General features: G+C 51.6%; 1 protein-coding gene across 7 annotated transcripts in view; it reads right to left on the bottom strand.

The window, feature by feature from the left end:
- The window catches only part of ARHGEF11 (Rho guanine nucleotide exchange factor 11), a 37466-nt gene extending 18272 nt beyond the window's left edge, over positions 1-19194 (bottom strand). For 5 of the 7 annotated variants that reach the window (XM_042440404.1, XM_042440403.1, XM_042440401.1 and 2 more), the window contains exons 1-12: positions 18142-19193; positions 7906-7938; positions 6131-6222; positions 5264-5362; positions 4577-4626; positions 3653-3710; positions 2812-2990; positions 2595-2666; positions 1941-2060; positions 806-860; positions 602-678; positions 381-521 (exon numbers count right to left, since the gene is read on the bottom strand). In XM_042440404.1, coding sequence (XP_042296338.1) covers positions 381-521; positions 602-678; positions 806-860; positions 1941-2060; positions 2595-2666; positions 2812-2990; positions 3653-3710; positions 4577-4626; positions 5264-5362; positions 6131-6222; positions 7906-7938; positions 18142-18176 — 1011 coding nt within the window. In that variant the 5' untranslated portion in view covers positions 18177-19193. Of the gene's footprint in view, positions 1-380; positions 522-601; positions 679-805; positions 861-1940; positions 2061-2594; positions 2667-2811; positions 2991-3652; positions 3711-4576; positions 4627-5263; positions 5363-6130; positions 6223-7905; positions 7939-18141 lie in introns of all 7 variants that reach the window. The other 2 variants (XM_042440402.1, XM_042440405.1) reach the window with 2 other exon arrangements.
- Between the last annotated feature and the right edge of the window lie 1818 nt (positions 19195-21012).

The raw sequence follows: 21012 nt of genomic DNA on the forward strand, positions 1-21012 counted from the left end.
GCAAGGCCCCAAACAGCAGAGAGAAAGGCCAGGCCTGGGAGGCATGGACCAAGGAGCCTCATGCTTTCATGCTTAGAATAACCTCTAAGCTATGCTCCAACTCTTGCGCTGGGACCTTTAGTCACGTGGAGCATGTTAACCTGCTCATCAGTGCTGGGATGTCTTCCTCACCTCCCAGCTGCTCTTGGCTAAATGGCTGCTCAGAAGGCCCTTGCAGGACTGGAACAGATATTCCCCATTTAAAGAAACAGATGTATTCCCGGGGGTTACTTCTGTAACATGAACTCAGATACCAGAACGAGCACATACACACCATCTCCCTTCAGAGGGTGCTTCAGTATCAGGAAGCCCTTCCAGGGAGAGGACCCAGCCTGGCTCACCTGTTCCGTGGAGGAAGGGGAGAAAGACGTGTCTGAACCCTGGCGCCGATGGTGCTGGAACATCCTGGAGGTGATGACGGGTGAGGTGTGGGGACTGTCCAGGCCAGGGTCAGAGAGGACTGAGTTCCGGTTCAGGGAGATCTGTTCCAAAGAAGAAATACCTTATTCAGTCTGCAGGAAAGGGCACCCCTAAAGCAAGGTACAGTCCCTTTAGCACTGACCTCACTCACAGAAGGGAAGCGCTCTGTGCCTGAGTCCAGGCCACTGTCACCATCCTGGGAATCCAAAGAGAGGCGTCCTGGGGGTGGAGGAGCCAAAATCAGAATCAGCAAAGGCTGACTGGTTGACTGCCAGGGAGAGGGTCTCCTCACAGACTCCTGGCTGAGCATCAGAGGCTCGGAGGGAGATAATCTAGCACAGCTCACCATCAGTCAGGCGGGAATTGATGGAGCTGGAGTCGCTGGCCGGCCGGATGGAATCCTGGAAGAGAATGAAAACACAGAGAACTCAGAACCAGGTTAGCCTTTGTGGGCCAAATTGTTTTGATTACTTTTCGTGGCGCATAGCCCTCCAAGATCTCCTGAATGGCAATGCAGACCCCTAGCCTCTCACTGTGCCTGTCTTTGCTGTTGCTGTGTGCCTCTATTTCTGATCTATGGCAACCCTAAGGTGACTCTAATATGGGTTTTCTTGGCAAGATTTGTTCAGAGGGGGTTTGCCACTACCTTCCACTAAGGTCGAGAGAGTGTGACTTCCCCAAGGTCCTCCGGTGCTCTCCATGGCAGAACAGGGATTCAACCCCTGTTCTCCAGTGTTGTAGTCCAATGCTCAAACCACTACACAATGCTCTCACCCCCGCCTTATCAGATTTAGCTTTGTTTAATTAAATTGTTGGTTATATCATTATGTGAAAAAGATGTCAGGTTGTTGAATTGATTCAAATGAATATTGGACCCAGCCTGATGTGGATGAGGAGTTGAGGCCAGCATTTCAACTAGGTTGCATTCATAGGAACAGCACACATTTATACTCCACCTGAGTCTGCAAAACCATCACAAAGCAAAACCTGGCACAGCAGAAAATGTTCCCCAGCAACTGCCCTGCCAGCAAAGTGGCCTGGGAGAGCCAAAAGAGACCCTTGGGGAAGCTTGGCCCGGCTCAGCAGGTGCATGAAAGTCTGCAGGGGTACAATAGACTCATGAGGCAGTTCCACCTCAACATGTGTGTGTGAGGGGGTGTATGTGTGTGTGAGAAGTGACAACTCAGGTCCAGGAGGACAAAACATAGTCGGAGCCCAGAGAATGCAACTTCATTGGAGGGTGTCAGGCGGGAAGAAGGATGAAAAAAGGTGAGAGTGGGAAACAGGGCAGCCAAATGGCTGCAGACCCAAGGAAAGCTTTGCGGGGAGTTTAGGGCTGCAGTTCTTGGAGGCCAGGGGCCATTTTGGCTCAAGGATTCATGAACCCTCAGGGCATCCTCACTGGATTTCCAGAGCCCAAGTAGGTCCTCCCCACCCATGAAGCCCTGCACCTTCCACATGCCCCACAAGCTCCCACTGACCGTGAGCCCTCCTCTCTCCTGCCGGATCTTGAGTTGCAGCTGGCTGACCCTCCGGCGCGCCCCTTCAATCTGCTCCTCTATCAGGGAAGCGGGGTTCCGGCTGTAGACCTCATAGCACCGCTGCTCCAGGAATGGTGGGGAGAAGAAGAGAGAGGAGGACAAGGCAGGCCATAAGAAGGTGGTTAGAAAACAGGTGTGAAGAACAACACAAGAAGCTGCAATCTTAAAACACAAGAAAAACACAAACTGTATTCTAAAACCCCAACTGAATGGAAAGCCCTTTTAACAGCCCATCAGTTCTCCCTTTTTATCAGAGCCCATCACTGCCAAGCGCTTGCCTGGAATAGAAAAGACAATATGGGCTGTGGTGCCCATATTTCCCTTCCAGTTGTTGTTATCAGAACACACACAATGCCCATTCAGACCCCATTCTACTGGGTGCTAGTCTGCCCCTTCTTCTACCGCTTCCATCTGCAGAGCCTTCCCTTCCCTTCCCTTCCTCTAACCACAGTGGTTTATAAACCTTGATAGCACCAGATCTTTGGCTTGTCTTCTTTTCTGCAAATTGCACTCTTTTCTACATTTTTTTTAAAAGGACTGAACTGGCCTGCATTTTTACATAACCCTCTGTGTCTCCAACCAATCCTCCCCTACCTGCAGCTCTGCCTCCTCTTGCTTCAACATATTCCGGAGTATCTGGGTGGCATGCTTCTGAAATTCAGGGTCCTAGATTTTTAAAAGCCAAGCAGGGAAAGACTCCAATGAGTGAGATGGCTTGTGGCTTCCGTCTTCTTCTGATTTTACCCTCCAGAGAAGACAAGTGATGCATACCCCGACTCCCCCAAGCCCCTCCACAGGACTCCCCCAATACCTGCAAGGGCTTTGGCCCAGTGATGTGCTGCGGTGGAGGCAGTGGTGGAGGCGGGGGTGGCGGAGGGCAGGCTGGCGTGACCTGTGGGGTCCCCATCTGGTGCCCATCCTGATGAGAACCTGAGAACCCCGCAGAGGCAGGTGGGGAGCCCAGGAGAGTGAGCGCAACGTAAGCACCAGCTTATGGGTGAAAAAAGCAGGCAGAGACGAGAAAGAGAAAGAGGAGGAAAGCCGCAGAGAGACAGCATTAGAACAGGAGCCGCACACTCCTCACTCCCCACTAGGAACAGCCATGCCACCTTCTATCCAGATGGGGGAGAGAGAAGTTTGGAGGGTCTAAGCACCCACTCCCAGCTTAAATGGCCACATCAGCCCCTCCTCACAAACTCCTGGAACCACAGTTCTCTGTTTTTTAAACATACAGTGTGCCCGCACCATAAGCGGGCGTGCCATACGCGGACTTGAGTGTATGCGCTCAAGCCGCGGCGTGCGCGGGGGGCAGCGCATCCCATTCAATTGAATGGGTGTGCGCGCCTGTTGCGCCCCGCATGCTGCCGCGCACGAGCCCCATTGTTTCCAATGGGGCTCGAGCATAGGCGGAATTTGCCTTACGTGGAGGGATCCGGAACGGATCCCCCGCGTAAGGCGAGGACGCACTGTGTATGTGTGTATGTATGTGTGTATATATATATAAAGAGAGGGTTCCAGTGCTGAAAGTGATGCCTGACAGGGGAAGGGCATCCACCATTGTCTTACTGGTCTTCTCTCTAAAAAGCCCCCACTGCCCCTGAATGCCCCCACCACCACCCCACTCAGGTGCCGCCCCTGCCCCAATGACTCACATTTGATGAGTTTCACCACTTCGAGGTGGGAGCTGTTGGTCACCATTGTCCCATTCACCTGCAGCCGGGAGAGAGGCAGTCAGATGCGACTGGGCAGAGCAGAACTGGAATAGGCTCCAAATACAGACTGGGGCTACGCTGGCTGCGGGGTTGCAGGGCTAACTGTTTTAGGCAGGTGGCTATGGGAACAAGTGTCCCTCTAACCCTGCATCTGATGTGCAGTGGAAGGGGACAGCTACTCAGCAACAGCTTGGCTTCGGACTGCCTTCCTTGTTTCCTGCTTTAATGCCAGGACAGGCAGCATGTCAACAAAACCACCATTCCTGAGAAAGGCTCTGAAAGCAGCAGAAGCCGAGAGAAGGTTTGAGTAACAGTGAGGCAACCAAGTAGGTCAATGGGTCTAGTCCAGTGATGGCGAACCTATGGCACACGTGCCAGAAGTGGCACTCAGAGCTCTCTCTGTGGGTACATGTGCCGTCGCCCTAGCATAGCGTTTGCCAGAGTTTGTTACTAGAAAGCCAGAAGGACATGGCACTTTGCAATAAATAAATGGGTTTTGGGTTGCAGTTTGGGCACTCGGCCTCTAAAAGGTTCACCATCACTGGTCTAGTCAGTCCCAGAGAAACCTCAGTGCCACCAAGAATGCCAGACCAGGAGTCATGCAGGTCCCTTTCAAAATCCCTGTCAAATCCCCCACTGGCCAGTCAGTCGCTCTCAGCCTAATCCTACCTCACAGGGTTGTTGGCAGAGAAAAAAAAGAGGAACACATCAAACACTCCCCTGGGCTCTTTCTTCAAGTAAGGAGTACAAGCAAACTTCCAGGGGGATCACAAACTGGCTCAGAGGTGGATTTCCTTGGGAAAGGTGACTGCATGGAAGCAATGGGGTTTTGGAAAGCGGTGTGCTCAGTGCTTTGCTACTCACTTTGACAATGCGGTCGCCTTCCTGCACCCCAGCCTTCATGGCAGCTCCTCCTGAAGAACCACCAGAAGCAAACAGAGAGAGAAAGGGAGAGAGAAACAGGGGACAGGAGAGAAAGAAGAAACCTCATGTTTCCAGATTCGACCATGAAAAAGGCTGCATGCATTAAATCCTTTCTGGCTTTTTTGTCATCCAACGTCAATCTGCCTGGCTAAGAAACAACGGTCTTGTGAACAAAAAAGTGAATATTAATAAAGAAACCTTTTTAAAACTAATATTTTAGGTGGGCTAGCCTCATCCTTGTGTATGGCCTCCCCTTTTAAAAACCAGAATGTGTTTCAAACATCCCCAGCTTCATGAATGCAGGCTTACTCAGACACATCATGCTCAAACTGTCTGACAGTGTTGCCTTCTATCTGCCTTGAGATCAAGAGAACATCGTCATCATTCTTATTCTTATTATTGTTATTATTCTGGATGATGACATTAAGCAAGATGGTGAAGGAGGGGCAAACATTTCCACAATCCCCTCCCAACCAAGAAAGTGAAGTCCATTTCCCAGCCGAGGGGCCAGAGCCTGAGCAGAGGAAGGGGTTTTCTGCTCGCAGGAGTCTACCGTTGGCTCTGTTCTGGGCTGGCAGGGGGAGAGTCAACCCAAGGGCCACTGGACCTCCAGTGGCCTTTGCTCACCGGGCCGAACCGACTGCACCAGGACGATCCGGTCCCCGCTGACCGTGAAGCCAAAGCCATGCTGGTCCTTCTGGATGATGACACAACGCTGGACCAATCCTACAAGGAGGAGGAGAAGAAGAAGCAAGGGAAGGAGGGAAGAGAAACCATCAGTCTGGTTAGGATGCAGTAATCCCACTCAGTCTCCCTGGACAGGTGGTCCGTACTATAAATTGTCTGAATTGTGTGTCCAAGTGGTTTCTGACTTATGGCGACTCTAAGGGGACCCTATCATGCAGTTTCCTTGGCAAGATTTGTTCAGATGTTTGCCTTTGCCTTCCCCTGAGGCTAGGAGAGTGAGGCCCACAGACACCAATTAGGTTTCCATGGCCAAGCAGGGATTCAAACCTAGCCTCAGAACGGCATCTTCTCAGAAGCCCTCCCACACCTGGCAACTCAGCCAAGGGGTCTCCACCCGCTGCTCTGATCACAATCTCAGTCTGCTTTTGGGGCTGAGGGAAGCTGGATTACCACTGTTCTTGGTCTCCTTTAAGTGTTGCCACCCCATACAACTGGGATTGACAGCATGTCCCCAGCTAGAGGCTACCTTGAGGTACCCTCTGTCTTGCAACAGGAAGCCAGGTAAGGAAGAACCCAAAGCCCTTTCTCCCTGCCAGTTGGGATCCCATGCAAGCCTAAAATCTGGCTCTGCCAATACAAAGGAAACAGATATTCCCCTCTCTTCCTGGATGGAGCTGGGGGCAAACTGATAATTGTTTTTCTTCCAAAAAAGGGAGCATTCTGTACAGCTCCAAAAACCAGCCGATGATTCAGATGCTCCTGGCTGGAAGCTCATCAGCCCCTCCATCAGCAAAGCAAAGGAGTCACCTGTAGATTCGCTAGCATCAGAGGGCTGGCGGTGGTGGCCTGGGGACCGCCGTTCTGGAGCCGAGTCACCCAAAGAAGACAAGCTGCTTAACCTGCACAGGTGAGAGAGACAGAGAGAGAGAGGATCAGCCAGAGGAAAGAAGGGAGGAACACGCAGCAACTGAAGGTGGGTGGCAAAAGGCCATCTCTGACTGGCTTTGTGTGCTTTGCTGGGGGGTGAGCAGGCAAGCTGTGCACAGGCAAGAGGCAGAGCTTTCTTGAACTACACCTCCCAGAATTTCCCAGCAAGCCATGAGAGCGGTAGTCCAAAAACTACTTCTCCATTGAGAACCCTATGCTCCAAAAAGGAAGCTGCCTCCGTGGAAGTCAGGCCTGCAAGGCATTCTTGTTGCTGCACCAGCAAAGCCAACAGGTCTGTGCTGGGGCCCCAAAACACACCAGAGCCCCCAACAAATTCAGAAAGCAGAGGATGCAGGAAAGGAGTCTCTGAACCCAAGCAGACCTATTCTGCCCGAGAGGCAACTGCAAGGCTCTCAGACGGGCTGCTCCCCCAACAGAAGTCTTTTGACCCCTGGGAGGGCAGTAACGCAAGACCACCGGATCCTGTCCAAAAGCTTGGGGGGCCACCCCTGCAACATAGGCTCAACCGGCTGCTCCCTTGTGTCTTTCTTACTGCACTTCCCTGGAACCATTGCCCTGGCCTCGTCTCCCTTTTGGCAGGAGCTGGGCAGCAAGCCCAGTGGTAAAGTGTCCCAGGCTCCAAACCCCAGCAGAAAGCAAGTAGGGACAATGACATGGGTGCAAGCTGTGGGGGGGGGGGAGGCCAAGCCAGAAGCCAGACAAAAGGCACAGGGAGAGAGCAAGGGGCAAGAGAGGCATGGGGACCAATGTCTGATCTTACCAGGCCGCAATGGGGCTGACGGAAGAACACAAGACAAAGCAGCAATGGGTGGAAAGACAAACAACAAGGGAACGTTAAGTCCTGGGCCTGCGACGGGTACAAGCTGGGATACAGACCGAAGGAATACATCAGTCAACACCCCTCGACCCAACTAGCCAGCAGAGCTAATGGTCAGGGAGCTGGGCACTGCAGCAACAGCTGAAAAGCCACAGCTGCCCCACTCTGTTTCAATACTAAATAAAGGACTATTTCACCCAGGAGAGATTGGGGGATACAGCCTCCAGATCCACAAGGCTGTCAAGAGGCAGGTTACACCCGAGAGCCACTCCATCAAATGGCTTTCCTACCTAACCAGCACATTTAGAACCCCAAGGAAGCTTGGAAACGTTCCTTTTCTGTATGGCACCAAGTTGAGGAAAGAATAGGAAAGAAACTCAAAATGACTGGGTACACTCTGGAAAGATTCGATCCTTCTAATATTTTGAGAAAACCCACACGCACTGCTTTGGCTCTCTGTAATGTCAGTATGCATTCAATGGATTTGAAAATCCCAATGCAAGAAGCCCACTGATGGCTGGGGAGTGAGAGAATGCGGCCACAGCCACACCAGCATCGGTCACCTCTCCAAAGGCAGCCCTTTTGCTCCAAACCTTAGTCGAAAACAGCAGCGGGAGCCTGGTCTCACATCCCAGGCACTTTCCTACACAGGATAAATATGGCCTCCCTCTCAAGTCCAGGCTTGTGCGTTTGCAAAGCATACAGCCAACAACCAAAACCAAGTCACCCAGAGAGGGTCTCTTAAAATCAGAGAAACATCCTCCTCTGCTACACAGGAGCCTCAAGTCATCAGTCCTGCACCCCGCTCCCATCTTACCTGGGCAGGTGTGTGTGCTTTTTACTGGCCGGTCTGTTGCAAGGAAGGGAAGAGACAGAAATGGACCCCAAAGAGGAGGCGGGTGGCCAGAGGAGAGCATGGAGGGAGAGAAAGAGAGAAAGGAGACAAGTGCATGAGCAGACCAGGCAGCAACAACACAGCTTCTGGGACAGAAGGTGAAAGGCTGGATCACAGTTACTTAAGATCTGCTCTTGGGGGGTCATTGCAGCCTCCTTCTTTCCAGAGGAAACCCATCTGTATATAAGAACAGCCCACTGGCCAAAGTGCCTCTGGGTTCTCTTTCTAACCCTGAACCCAAGGCCAGCGTGCCTCTGGGCATGTGTAAAGTCCTCTCTCCAAGGTTACCTTGGTACATAAAGCTACGCACCAGCTATCCTGGGGTCTCTCAGTCCTCCCCGCCTGCCAACTGAACAGGAGGGTGACCTCCAGCTAACAGGCTGAGAAGAACACGACCACTGGATGGATGCATTTTTCATTGAGGGAATGAAGCAAAAAAGCCAACCTTTTCTGGCAGAAGCAGCAAAGGTGGGAGATGAGAAAGATGAGGAGAAGGCACCCCCAGCTCCGTCCAATCTTCTGGACCCACAAAGAAGGCCACCTCTGCCCACAGCCACATGCCACAGATCCAGACATCTGCACCACTTCAACAGGAGCCACAAGGCTGGCTACACCCACAACACCCACAAACACATCTGCCTGGATGGGTGTGGAAGTTCGAAGTCAATCTGACTGAGTGTGAATTTTGGGTACACTGGCGTAACCTAGAGTCCCAGTCACAGTTATTTGGGGTTTTATCTTGGTGCCGGAACAGCCACAAATGCCTACAGACTAAAGATGGACTCTCTTCCTTCCTGAACACAGCGCCACACGCCATTATTGTTCTTTCTTTTCATTACTGTTTCTGTCACCTGGCCAGCTCTCCATCAGGCGCGAATGGCTGCAGGGAGCCCAGTTCTGCATTCTCCTGCATTGCAGAGATAAAATGCAGAAAGGGGAAGAAGCCGAAGGCGACACCACTGCAGCCACCGTGACTGTGGGACGCAAGGAGGCAGCCAGGGTGCTCAGCTTCTTACCCTTGGCCCTGGGAGACTCAAGAGAGGAGCTGGCCAGGGCAAGGCCTCTCCTGAGCCCACATTAGACCAAAGTGGACACATCTTGACATTCCTGTGTGTCTCATCAGATGCTCCCAGGAATCTCACAAGAGAAGGATAGAGCCCACTGCTGGATCGTTCAGAGGTGGACTGCTCCTCAGCATGGAGTCTCTCCACAGCTATCATGACTAATAGCCACTGAGAGCCATCCTTTATGTGTGGAAGAGAAGGCATGGCAGAGAAGCTCCACTGATCAGACTGATGCTCAACTGGCAGAGGTGCCCCTCCCAGCTCCATTGCCAGAAAGTGGCCCAAGGCTTTGCAAGGCCTCCAAGCTAGCCTTCAGGCTATGATTCTCCCCAGTTGGAGTACAGGGCCAAAGACAGGGAGGGCGCTGGCCTTTCAAAGCAGCCCCCCTTCCCTTCCTTTCCCTTCCCCATCCACTCGTTAGCAGAAGCCGAGCCCAACGGGGCCCCAGCGCTCTGCTGCAGCAAGCAGATTTCCACCACAGAATGTCTCCCCGAAACCACAATTACAGGCGCGAGGGAGGTAATGACATCCTCATTCCATCTGATCAGCATTCCTTCTGCCCCCTTCACCCTCCCTATTCTTGCTTTTACAAAATATACGTATCTGCCCTTGCCAAACGAGAGAGCAGAGCAAGCGGGCACCGAGTAATTGCCATGTCCATGGGCCTTTCTGGCTGGCGAGACAAACGCCGACTTCTGCAACTATGATGGCAAGGGGGTTGCTGCAAGCCCTCCGCCTTCTCCATCTCTCCACCGGCATCCCAAGTCACAGTGGACTAGAAGATGCATCGGCCGACATGCAGGAAGGGATTCCCCCAATCATGACAGCAAGCATCCCAAAAGTGGATAAGGCTCATCTGAGAAGGAAACAAATATGCCCTTTCATTCCCCTTAGATGCTCCCTCTTTCTCTCTCTCTTTTTGGGCAGATTGCAAATAGACGCTCTCCAGTGCCTGCTTGCTTCTCCCGCCCTTCGTAATACGTAGAATGATTTCCCCAACATCCATGGCTGCACAATACACAAAGGAAGAGATAAAGCTAATTACATTTAGCTCCTAGTGTGGGGAGGAGGAGGTTGTGATCCAATGAAACGGCCTCACAGAAGAGTGAGGAGTACCATAGGGAAGGATTTATTGACACAGCGCTGGCCAAGATGGCTTTCAAAGGGGATCAGGCCTGGCTGCTGCAAGGTGTTGTTGTTGTTGTTTTAATTGATGGGGTTTTAATCATTTTTTTAAGCCAAAAGTGTTCTAATATTATAGTTTGCTTATGCTTTAATATTAACACTTATACCCATTTATAATCTTGCTGTGAGTTGCCTCCAGTCTCACATTTGGGGGAAAAGGCTGGATACAAGTCAATGAATTAAATGAATGTGCAAGTCCTGCCGTGAGGGAAGCTCCAGGAATCCTTAGTGAGCTGCCATTGAAGCTTTCTCCCTGAGGGAAAAAAATTGGGGGGGGGGGGGTGACACTTTGGTATGAAGGTGCTCCAGAGAGATCTGCTCAGGTCATCCCCAGCATCATCACCACCCCCCATTTTAATGTGGAATCAGCAGCCTAAGAAAAGCCAGGCCAGCAAATCCCCACCCACACACCACACCAGGGGGAGAAGCCATGTTAATCTGTTCAGCAAACAACAACAGAGGCTCTTGTGGCTTCTTGAAGCCTCACACTTCCATTACGGCATGAGGTTCCATGGACTACAGCTCACATTTGGCTCCAGTCTGTAAAAATTGATGCCAAACCAGTATGTATTTATTCGCTATGCATGCTTTGGCAAGAGGAAGACAGAGGAACCCCCTTGCAGCCTTCAATCTCCTGGCACAATGCAATGCATCCCTGGAGAGCCGGCCTGGCTCCTCACAGGGCTGGGAGACCCATCTCTGGACAGCCGGAGCCCCCTCGACCTGAGAGTAAGTGGACACCGGAGGCAGGGACTAGGATGGCTCCTGAAGAGATGCACAAGGGGCTGGATCACTCTGCGCAACCCAGAGTCCTTCCAGCACACAGGATGGCTAGCGGGCCATTCAATTAAGGTAGCCCTCTCAATGGAAAGATAAACATGGTCTACAACCAGGTTCACTTACTTGACCCTGGATGCAGAGTCCCCTGAATGTGCTTCACTTACATGCCACTCACTTACGTTTAATGTGCCTGTGTGTCTCTTTAGCACACAGGACTGAAACCGTTCTTATAAGAATGGAAGTTGAAACTCTGGCCAAAGACCAGCGCAGGATTCTGGGCTCCAATGCCAGAGGGTTCAGGGCCTTCTCCTTCCCCTTGTTATCCCCCTCCTCTCATTGAGGCCCTCCTTGGTGTCCCAAATGTGGCTCTGGGGTTTCCCATTCCTCCGGAGGCCAGGAGGGGAAAAATCCTGACCCAAAGCGGAAGATGAGGGATCTAGTGGAAGATATCCCTGGATCCTAAGCATTGTAAGGCGGCGGCAGCATGCCACTCCTTCTAATAGGGATTTCAGGTTGCAAGTGTAGATTCAAAGGAAGCTAAAAAGATAAAGTCACTGAAAAAAAAGAAGGAGATATGAGTGAAGAGGGGCAGGGGACCACAGGGTTTGCAGAAGGATAAATATATCTTCTGGCCATAAGCCTGAAAGAGCTTACAAACCATGCCCAGTAAAACAGATTGACAATAGTAATATTAACAGCCTGATGCAGACTGAGCATCCTCATCAGTAAAAGGGAGACAGTCTACCTGAACGCTTTCCTGTACCTTTGTCTGTCTGTCTGAATTCTCCACAGGCGTCTGCTGGTCAGGAGCTGATGACAGGCTGCAGGGTGTTGTGGCTGCGGCAGGTTCTCACTTGCACCAGCCAGACACACTTGCAAGGCAGCTAGGAAGGAACTAGACAAGATTATCAAGGGTAAAGATATATAATTGAATACTCCAGTCAGGAGTGTCCATGCCATCATATTTCCCATTTCTATGCATGCTTATAGAAGCTGGACAGTGAAGAAAGCTACTAGGGAAAGAACCATCTTGTTAGAAATGTGATGCTGGAGAAGAGTTCTGCGGATACCGTGGACTGCTAAAAAGAGAAATAAATAGCTTATTGCAAATGAAGCCTGAAATCTCCTTACAAGCCAGGATGACTAAACTGTCATACTTTGGTCATATCCAAAGAAGACATGACTTAATGGAAAAGATGATAAAGTTTGCTAAAGTGGGAAGTTATAGGGAAAGAGGAAGACTGCATCTGAGATGGATAGGCTCCATCAAGGAAGCCACGACTGCTGCCCTGAGTTTGCAAGACCCGTTGATAACTGGGTGACTTGGAGCCTCTCATTCACAGGGCTGACATAAATTGATACAACTGGAGCTCAAGTGACTCGAGGAAGCATGGAGCTTGGCAGCTGAAGGCCCACCCTGGCATGATCCTCCTCCTCCTCCGATTCTCCCATGTCTGTCCCCTCCTCTAAGCCGCCTCCAACTTCCCTGCGTTTCCTCTGGGACCCCCTCCAAGAAGCGCTGGGGGGAGGCGAGGACAGAGGCGACACATGCAGGGCAGAGAAAACCCCACTGGCTTTGTGGCCCAGAGGAAATGAGGACACGGCCTTTTGCCCACCACACCTCATGGAAGATCTGATGCTAAAAAGAGAAAGGAAGAAAAATATATTAGGCAAGGCTAATAGGACGCTGCTGTCTCGGGAGCCGGAGTGGAACAAAATGCCACAATTATGAGATTAGGACTGGGGGAAGAACAGGCTCAAGTCCTCAAAGTGGGTCACTCGGCAGCAGCCAGAGCTTTGCCAGTGGCTCAGAGTAAGCCTCCAGCTGAGAGAAAGCAGGGGGGAGTGCCGGTGGATGGACGGACAGACAGATGGACGTACAGGCGGGCAAACCAGGGGTGCTGCACTAGCAGAAACAGAGCCCCTGCATCCATCATCCACAAGAGAAGTGTAGCTCCCCTAAGTTATTAATAGGGATTCCAAACAGTAGGCCCACCCACTGGCACCCATGAGCTCCTAATATCTTGCAAACCAACGCAGGGATCTTCACAGAGAGAGCCAAGACCAGTGGGACCCTGCCTGTAGGCACAACCCGCTCTGCCCAGGATCAGCTTGCTGGGAGGTTGAGGGAGGTCGGGCCCCTGGGCTTGCAAGGCAGCACACAGCGGATGCCGGTGTGGCTGCTGTGCCTAAGGCATGCCTGGATGCCAGACCTTGGCCCCACAGGCCCCTAGGAGACCTCTCCATCTGGCTGGCACAGAGAGGGGCCCAAGTTTATTCCTTCCCTGGGCAAGAAGGGATCAAGCAAGAGAGGATGTCAACATTTCCAAAAAGGTGATTGCTGGCTGAGGGGACAAAGGGTTTGTAGTCCAGGACAGGCTGAGGAAGGCTGGCTGGCACCTCTATCAGCCACCAGGCCAAAGGGGCTGGCATGAAGGCAGCAAAGCAGAAAAGTCCAGAAACAAAAGCTTCCTGGCCAACAGCAAAGCTGCTGAGGGTCCCTTCTGACACAGCTCCAACTCAGCCCATCCTGCAAAAAAAGTCCTTTATGATGCAGCCCCCTCTCTTTTTGCAGCCTCACCAAGAGCAGACCTGCCTGAGAAAAGCAATGAGCTAATGAAGAGGGTATTTTAAAAACACCTCGAAACGGACAGATAGAATTCCCCTGAACACGTTTGGGAATAATGGCCCAAGGCAGAGGCTGGAGAGGGAGATGTTGACTTTCCTCTTTGCCTTGGTCACTCGTGGCTGTGGGTCTGTGTGTATAGCCAGGAAACATCTTCTAGCCAGGGTTGCCAGTGCTCCCGGAAGACCAACAGCCGACCTCCATCCCCGACCTCCATCCCCACTGCTTGACATTCAGAGAGCTAAAGCCATCCCCCTCCAGCGCCTGCTCTGTCCAGACAGTTAATCTGATTTCCTCCCAGGGATGGATGGACGGAAGGATGGACGGAGGTAAGCTGCTGCTCCCACTACTTCCGGGCAAAGTTTTAACTGGCATCACCAGGATCCATGCCACTGAAGAAACAGGAGGGTGAAGGGGAGGGAGGTACAGTCCAGATGGGACTGCAAGGCCCATCAGCACACTGACAGAGGGGAAATTTCACTAACAGTCAGACCAGTCACCTTTTCTTTTGGTGCCAAGCAAGAGAGGCACCAGACATATCTTCTCTGCTTGCAAGGGAGGGGGATGCCATGCATACATGGGGCCCAAAAGGGAATCCCTCTTCTAAGCGACATCCCTTTGGATATTTAAAGAGGGTCCTGACATGTCACCTCTCAGTCATCTCTTCTCCAGGCTAAACTTCCCCAGCTCTCTGTCACTCCACACAAGGTGTGATTTCCAGACCTTTCACCATCTCAGTTGCCCTTCTCTGGACACCTGTCAGCTTGCTGACATCCTTCTTGAACAGTGGTCCCAGACCTGGACACAGGAGGCATCCAGGTGAGGTCTGACCCATGCAGAATAGAGTGGTATTAGTACATCCCTCGACTGGGATGCTACAGTGGAGTGACATAACCTAATTTTACCCATATTGTCGGCTTTCCACATCCACAGATTCCTTATCCACACATTCAACCATCCACAGCCTGAAAATATTTTTAAAATACATAAATTCCAAAAAGCAAACCTTGATTTTGCCATTGTATATAAGGGACCCTTATTTTACTATACCACTGTATTTAATGGGAACGGAGCATACACGGCTTTTGAAATCCGGGGGTGGTGGTCCTGGAACCAAACTTCAGCAGATGCCAACAGCCCACTGCCCAAGGCTCATTCCTCCCCTGGGGAACTTCTGTAGGCCCCGCCGCCTTCCCCTGCTCCCTGGGAAGTGACATTGGAGGAAGGATTCAAGTTCAGAAGCAACATACATTCCCATGTTCAAGAACCAACCTCCAAGTCAAAGAAGACAAGGGTGATATGAGGAAGGGTTGATCTCTGCCTGAGCCCCTGGAGAGCCATTGCTGCCACCCTGGGAAGGGCAAAGAGCCTGGAGAGAGACAAAGGGGCTTCTTCTGCTTGTGGACTGCCCACATCCGCAAGACTTACCAAGGAAGAGTTGACCTCGCCATCAACCCCGACTGCTCTGAGGATCCCGAGGACTCTATAACCTCCAAAAGGAGAACATCTGTTGGGGCAGAACAGCTAACCTTGGCATCTTTTGCACTTGAGGGGATTCCCATCCCTGAACCGAACGTGGCTCAATCCATTAAAAGCCGCTCAGATCAGCTTGTGGGTGGGTAGAATTTAGAAATCTACAAGCACTAATGGCAAAATCCCATGAACAATGCTAGAAAAGGTTGCCAGTAGAAGGGCAGGAAGAGGAACGGAAAGAAGAACATCCCCTGAACACTCCTGGCATCTTGTACCCATCCATTGCAAGAGAGTGGGTAAGAGCAGTGCAAGACGAAGAGCAGCTTCCTCAGGTGTAGGATGTAGGATGGGTTGTGCCAAGGCAACCCTCTCCCCACATATTTCTACTCTCTTTGTTCTTACACACTCCCTTGACCAGAGCCATGGGTACCAAGGTCCCTGCACTGCCTGAAACCCAAGGTTAAAAGCTACTGTCCTCTGGACCAAAAAAGCACCAACCTGGGAGCCACCAGACCACAAGGGGTTTCCATAACTAGGTGAATGAGATAATACCATGGCACAAATATGCTACTGGTCCCTGGCATACTGGACAAAAAATGTGCCTTCCTGACACATCTAGCAGCTTGAGAAGCCCTACGTTAGACCATCCCTCATGTCATGTCATCAGGAGGGCACAGAGGCACATGGAAAGGGATGGGGAAAGGCAAGGAGATGGGATAAATATCCTGGCAAAGCAACCAGTCAAAGGAAACATCCCCATCCAAGGCTGGCTTTGGACAAGTGAGAGCAAGGGTGTCCCTTTCTGGCCATGGAAATTCAGCAAGGAATCCGGCTGGTGGCAAGGATGGCCATATAAAATAAATAGGCGGCTTCTACACATATCTACAAATAGATCAGCAAACACCGCCACAGAAAACACAGCAAAGGATGAGCGCTCCTGCAGATCAAGCCTCACAAAGTCATCCTTGAAGCATCTCTGAAGGCTCCCATGCACAGTCATTCCTCCATCCGAGGAAAGCTGACAGAGGGACTGCAGGGCCTTCTCCACAGGGACTCCAACTGCAAGGAGCTCCTTTTTTAAGCAGGACCCGACATCTGCTCAGACAAGGAGAGCATCTCAGGGAGTTCAAGGGACCACAACACATCTTGTGAGGACGCTACTGGGCTACACTTCCAAGCATCTTGCTTTTACTGCTCTAAACCTCCTCAGCAGATTGCGCAGATGGAAAGACATTTCATACAAAGGTTGTGGATCTATGAACTCTCGACACGTCTATTTTCCAACACCAACATCGTTTTCTGGTATATTAGAAGATGAGGGAATGGACAACCATAAATCTTAACTCACATACTCTGCCACCCTACCATGGGATTTCCGTGGCAAGATTTGTCCAGAGGAGATATGGCACAATAGCTTTCCTCTGAGGCTGAAAGAGTGTGCCCTCTGTGTCCAACAGTCAAAGCACTGCAGCACAGAAAATGCCGCTGGTGTTCAATGGGCATTGCAACCACTGTTGATCAACATATTTATAAAGAGCCCAATGCTGCCTTTGGCTCTTTATAAACGCATTGGCCAATAACTGTTGCAATGCTCTTTTATCCAGAGTGTGACTTTCTGGTGATGGAGGCAGTGTTTCTGATCGTGCCAAAACAGGCTCCAGGTGCCACAAACTTACGAGGGTTGAAAGAGCTGTTCAATCAAAGGCCCTGAGGCCAAATCTTCTGGGGAATTGGTAGGAAAGAGCCCTTTCATCCAGCCAGTCTGCACCCCAAGGGGCCAAATCCAACTTCAGAGGGGTCTTTGGGGTCCACATTCCAGGGGCAGGCGAGGCAAAAGGTGGAACGAAACAGACCAGCTTATTTTAGCTTAACGCACTTACTGTCCGTAACTAAGCCCTAGAAGAGGCATTTCAAACCCTTTTTAGAGGGGAGGAGGAAGAACCTGTATAAAAGCTGGGGAGCCATTCAACTGGTGTCAGAAGGGAGGGAAGGTGGCCTCGGAGGGGAGACCCCAGGAGGAACCGAGGTGCCTCAGATCCCGGCTCAGGTCCATCTAGCTTGGGCTCCTGCCTCCCACCGCAGTGGGTCAAATGCCTCCAGGAAGCCAACACAAAGGACTCCCTCTCTCCTGTGGCCACTTCCCAGCCAGAGGGATTCATGGAGGCTTTCCACCACGACTGCCAGCCATTAACAGACTCAGCTGAGCTTGGGTTTGGCCAGAATTAATTGTGGTTACGATTGACAGGCTCCATGATGGCCCCGCTGGGACCTGTGCTCAGTGAGATAAGGCTGCCCCTGGCAACAAGTGGCTGCTGTGCTCTTCTCTCATGGACCCCTGAGGTCACAAGTGGCAGCCCAGGTTTTGAAACCGATCACAAAAGGTAGGACCCTGAAAAATGAGTGGCTCCAGAGAAGCCAGGAGCTGTCAAAGTGCCCACCTTCCAAGGGAAACCTTGCCCCTCTGACCTATCTGTCATGGAAACCACGTGAGTCGCAGAGGGTTCTGGGGGACGTTCTAGAGGGCACCATTGGTTCACTGGCCAAACAGGGCCCCACACTGGCCCCACATGCCCAAAGGTGTCCCCTGACACACACTCAACGCACAGTGTTCAAAGGAAGACTGGTGGCAGAAGAAGGCAGGGCTGCACCATGTAAGCCATGAGGGATCTCCTCCTCCTCCTTGAGGAACCCCAACAGGGATCTCCCCAAAAGAGAGCATGGAAAACATAACCACCGGCCCAGGCAGAGCCTGCTGCTCTTTGCAGCCCAAACTGAGCGAAAGCTGGAAGGCAAAGGAAAAAGTGACAAGTGGCACAGAGTCGGGTTCCTTTATGACATATTTCAGCGAGGAGCCGACCCAAAAAGTATTCCTTTAACAGAGGAAGAAAGCCAGGGAGGGATCCAGAGGGAAGGCAGGGCATTCCCCAGCAGAGAGGGCCAGGTCCTGTGACCCTCGCCAGCGGCAAGGCCACCAAGCAGAGGGCTCCTCTGCTGAGACTTGACCATTGGCCAAAGAGGAGAGCCACATACCTGTCCAGTGCAGTCTGAGGGGGCCGCATGTTCATGGCTTGCACTCAGGTCCAGAAGGCCAGGGCCGGCCGCCCTCTGGGGTCTTTGGCCGCGTCTTTGTGGGCCAAGCCTGGAGGTTGTCCTCCCACCAAGGCAAGGCTGGCCTCCTCTTCCTCCTCCCAGAGTCAGGGAAGCGAGGCCTTCGGATCCATCCGGGGTTGAGATCCAGACAGTGCTGCAGCTGCGGGGCTCCGTCTCTTTGGGGTTTCCAGAACCCTTTGTTTGGTTCAGTAAAATAACACCCCTCTCGCTCCCTCCGAGGAACAACAACCACAACAACCACAACAACCACAACCGGCCCCTACTTTCCCCAAGGTTATGGATACGCCTGGAAGCGCCCAGGGGCACAAAGTCAGGTCCCCATCCAAATGGGAAAGCCTTCCACGAAACCTTCCTTGTAATCCAGCTGTCCTTCAGAGGGTGGCCTCCAAGAGGGAGGCAGAGGGTCTCTGGGGCCGAGAGAGGGTCACCTCCTGGGGGTCCTCTCCTTCTTCTCCTTCTCCTTCTCCTCCTCCTTCTTCTCCTCCTCCCTTGGAACCATCGGGTGAGAAAGGCATTCAGGAATCCCCAGCCACCAGAGCCAGACTGGGTCCCCGGCTGTTCCTGGGAAGCAGGGCGGCTTTGCAAGGGAGCTCCCCAGGGAAGGGCCCCCGAGGCCCCCGGTCCTCCAGCTCCGGAGCAGAAGGAAGGCCGCTCGCCATGAACCAGGGAAGGCAGGCAGGCAGGCAAGCAAGCCGGGGGACCTCCCTCCCTCTTCAGTGGGGAGAAAGGGCCTCCTCTGTCTCCGTCTCCTTCTCCTCCCGGGCCCCTGCCTCCCTTCTGGGCAGCTGCATCTCGCCTCCCTCCCTGCCTCCTTCCTCTGCAGCAGCCCAGGAGGAGGAGGAGGCCTCCCGGCGTCCCTCCGCTGGGCCTAGAGGGAGCTCCGCAGCCCCGGCCTTTCCTAGCAGGGCTCCGCTCCTTCCCAGGCCCTGGATCCCGCCGCCACCACACCGGCCTCCCTCCTTCCTTCCTTTCCTTGGAGGAGGAGGAGGAAGAGGGGGCGCCTCCCTCTTTGCCTGCCCTCCCTCTGCTCTCTTTCCTTCCTGCCTTCCTTCTCTCCCTCCTCCTTTCCTTCCTTCCTTTCTTCCTTCCTTCCTTCAGCCAATCCCTCCCTCTGCTCTGCCGCAGGAAACAGAGACACACAGAGAGAGAGAGGCTCCCTGGATCTGCAGCAGCAACTGGGAGGAGGAAGAGGAAGGGGAAGGAGGCCCAGCATCCCCAGCATCAGCACCCCCACCATCATCCCCATCATCCTCTCCCCCCGAGCCTGAGGGAGGCAGAGAGAAAGGAGAGGGGGTCCCTGGCAGCCAGGGAGGAGGAGGATCGGGATGAGGGTCATTGTACTATCATCCGCACCACCAATGGCTGGAGTTCTGGCCCATCCCTCACTCGCCTTCTCTCATCACAAAAACCCAGGGAGCATCATTTGCTGTGCAAATAAATCTACAGCGTTTTATAAATAAAGCATGATAATAGTAATAATAATGTTATTATCCCATAGTCTCCCAAGGGGTTTCAATGTTGTTTGTTGTATTTAATAGTCACCAAGGATCACAGACTATAGAGTTCGATTGATTATCTGGATTCAAGCCAAGGAATTTAGGAATAATAATAATAATAATAATAATAATAATAATAATAATAATAATAATTTTTATTTTATTTTTAATGCATTTCTTAGTGATTGGGCAGGCTATAAATAAATCATTTATTATTATTATATTATTATTATTATTTATTATTTATTATTATTATTATTATTATTATTATTTACAGTGATCCCTCCACAGTCACTGGATTTCAGAGTGAAGGATCCCTGTGAAAGTGGGAAAATAAAAAATATCACTCCTCTTTTCCCTTATGAGAAGACCTCTCTAGGAATCTCCAGGTCCTCCAGCGCAACTCTATGGTCAACACCTGCCAAAGGTGGGTCATAGAGTCACGTTGGAGGACCTGCAGATGCCTAGAGAGGTGTTCTCTTGTTAGAATTGAGAACCTCAGGCTAATGATCCACAACCAACTTAATGTAAAACAAGAAAGTTTATTGTAAGATGCACAGCAGAAGTAACCACAAGCACATCTTTGCAGAATCTGAAGGCACAAGGAAAAGTTCCCACTTTAAAACCCCACCCAGGACCCAATCAACATGGCAACCAGCCACCTTACAGTTGAAGAACCATTACCTTCTATCCCACATCCCAAACCCCTTAGCAGGGCCCCATCCACAAGCCAAACCTCAACCTTATTTTCCCAACCCCCAACATTATACAGTATTTCAACACAGAGAACTATCTAGATCAATATATATATTAAACATACAACAGTGATCATATATGAGCTGAATACATGAAGTGAATGTATTAAATACCTGGATATGTCTAATATTATACTTGATCTTAACTAGTTCTGACATCTCTCTAGGAAATTCTAGGCTCTCCAGCGCAACTCTATGGTCAACATCTGCCAGAGAGGTGGGTCATAGAGTCACGTTGAAGGACCTGCAGATGCCTAGAGAGGTGCTTTCTCTAGGAACATCTAGGTTCTCTGGCACAACTCTATGGTCAACACTGCCAGAGGTGGGTCATAGAGTCACGTTGGAGGACCTGCAAATGCCTAGACAGCTGCTTTCTCTAGGAACTTCTAGGTTCTCTGGCACAGTCAACACTGCCAGAGGTGGGTCATAGAGTCACGTTGGAGGACCTGCAGATGCCTAGAGAGGTGCTTTCTCTAGGTTCTCTGGCACAACTCTATGGTCAACTTCCAGCAGAATTGCACTGAAGAGATTCCTGAACA

Source organism: Sceloporus undulatus, chromosome 9, assembly GCF_019175285.1.
Source record: "Sceloporus undulatus isolate JIND9_A2432 ecotype Alabama chromosome 9, SceUnd_v1.1, whole genome shotgun sequence".
NCBI lineage: Eukaryota > Metazoa > Chordata > Lepidosauria > Squamata > Phrynosomatidae > Sceloporus > Sceloporus undulatus.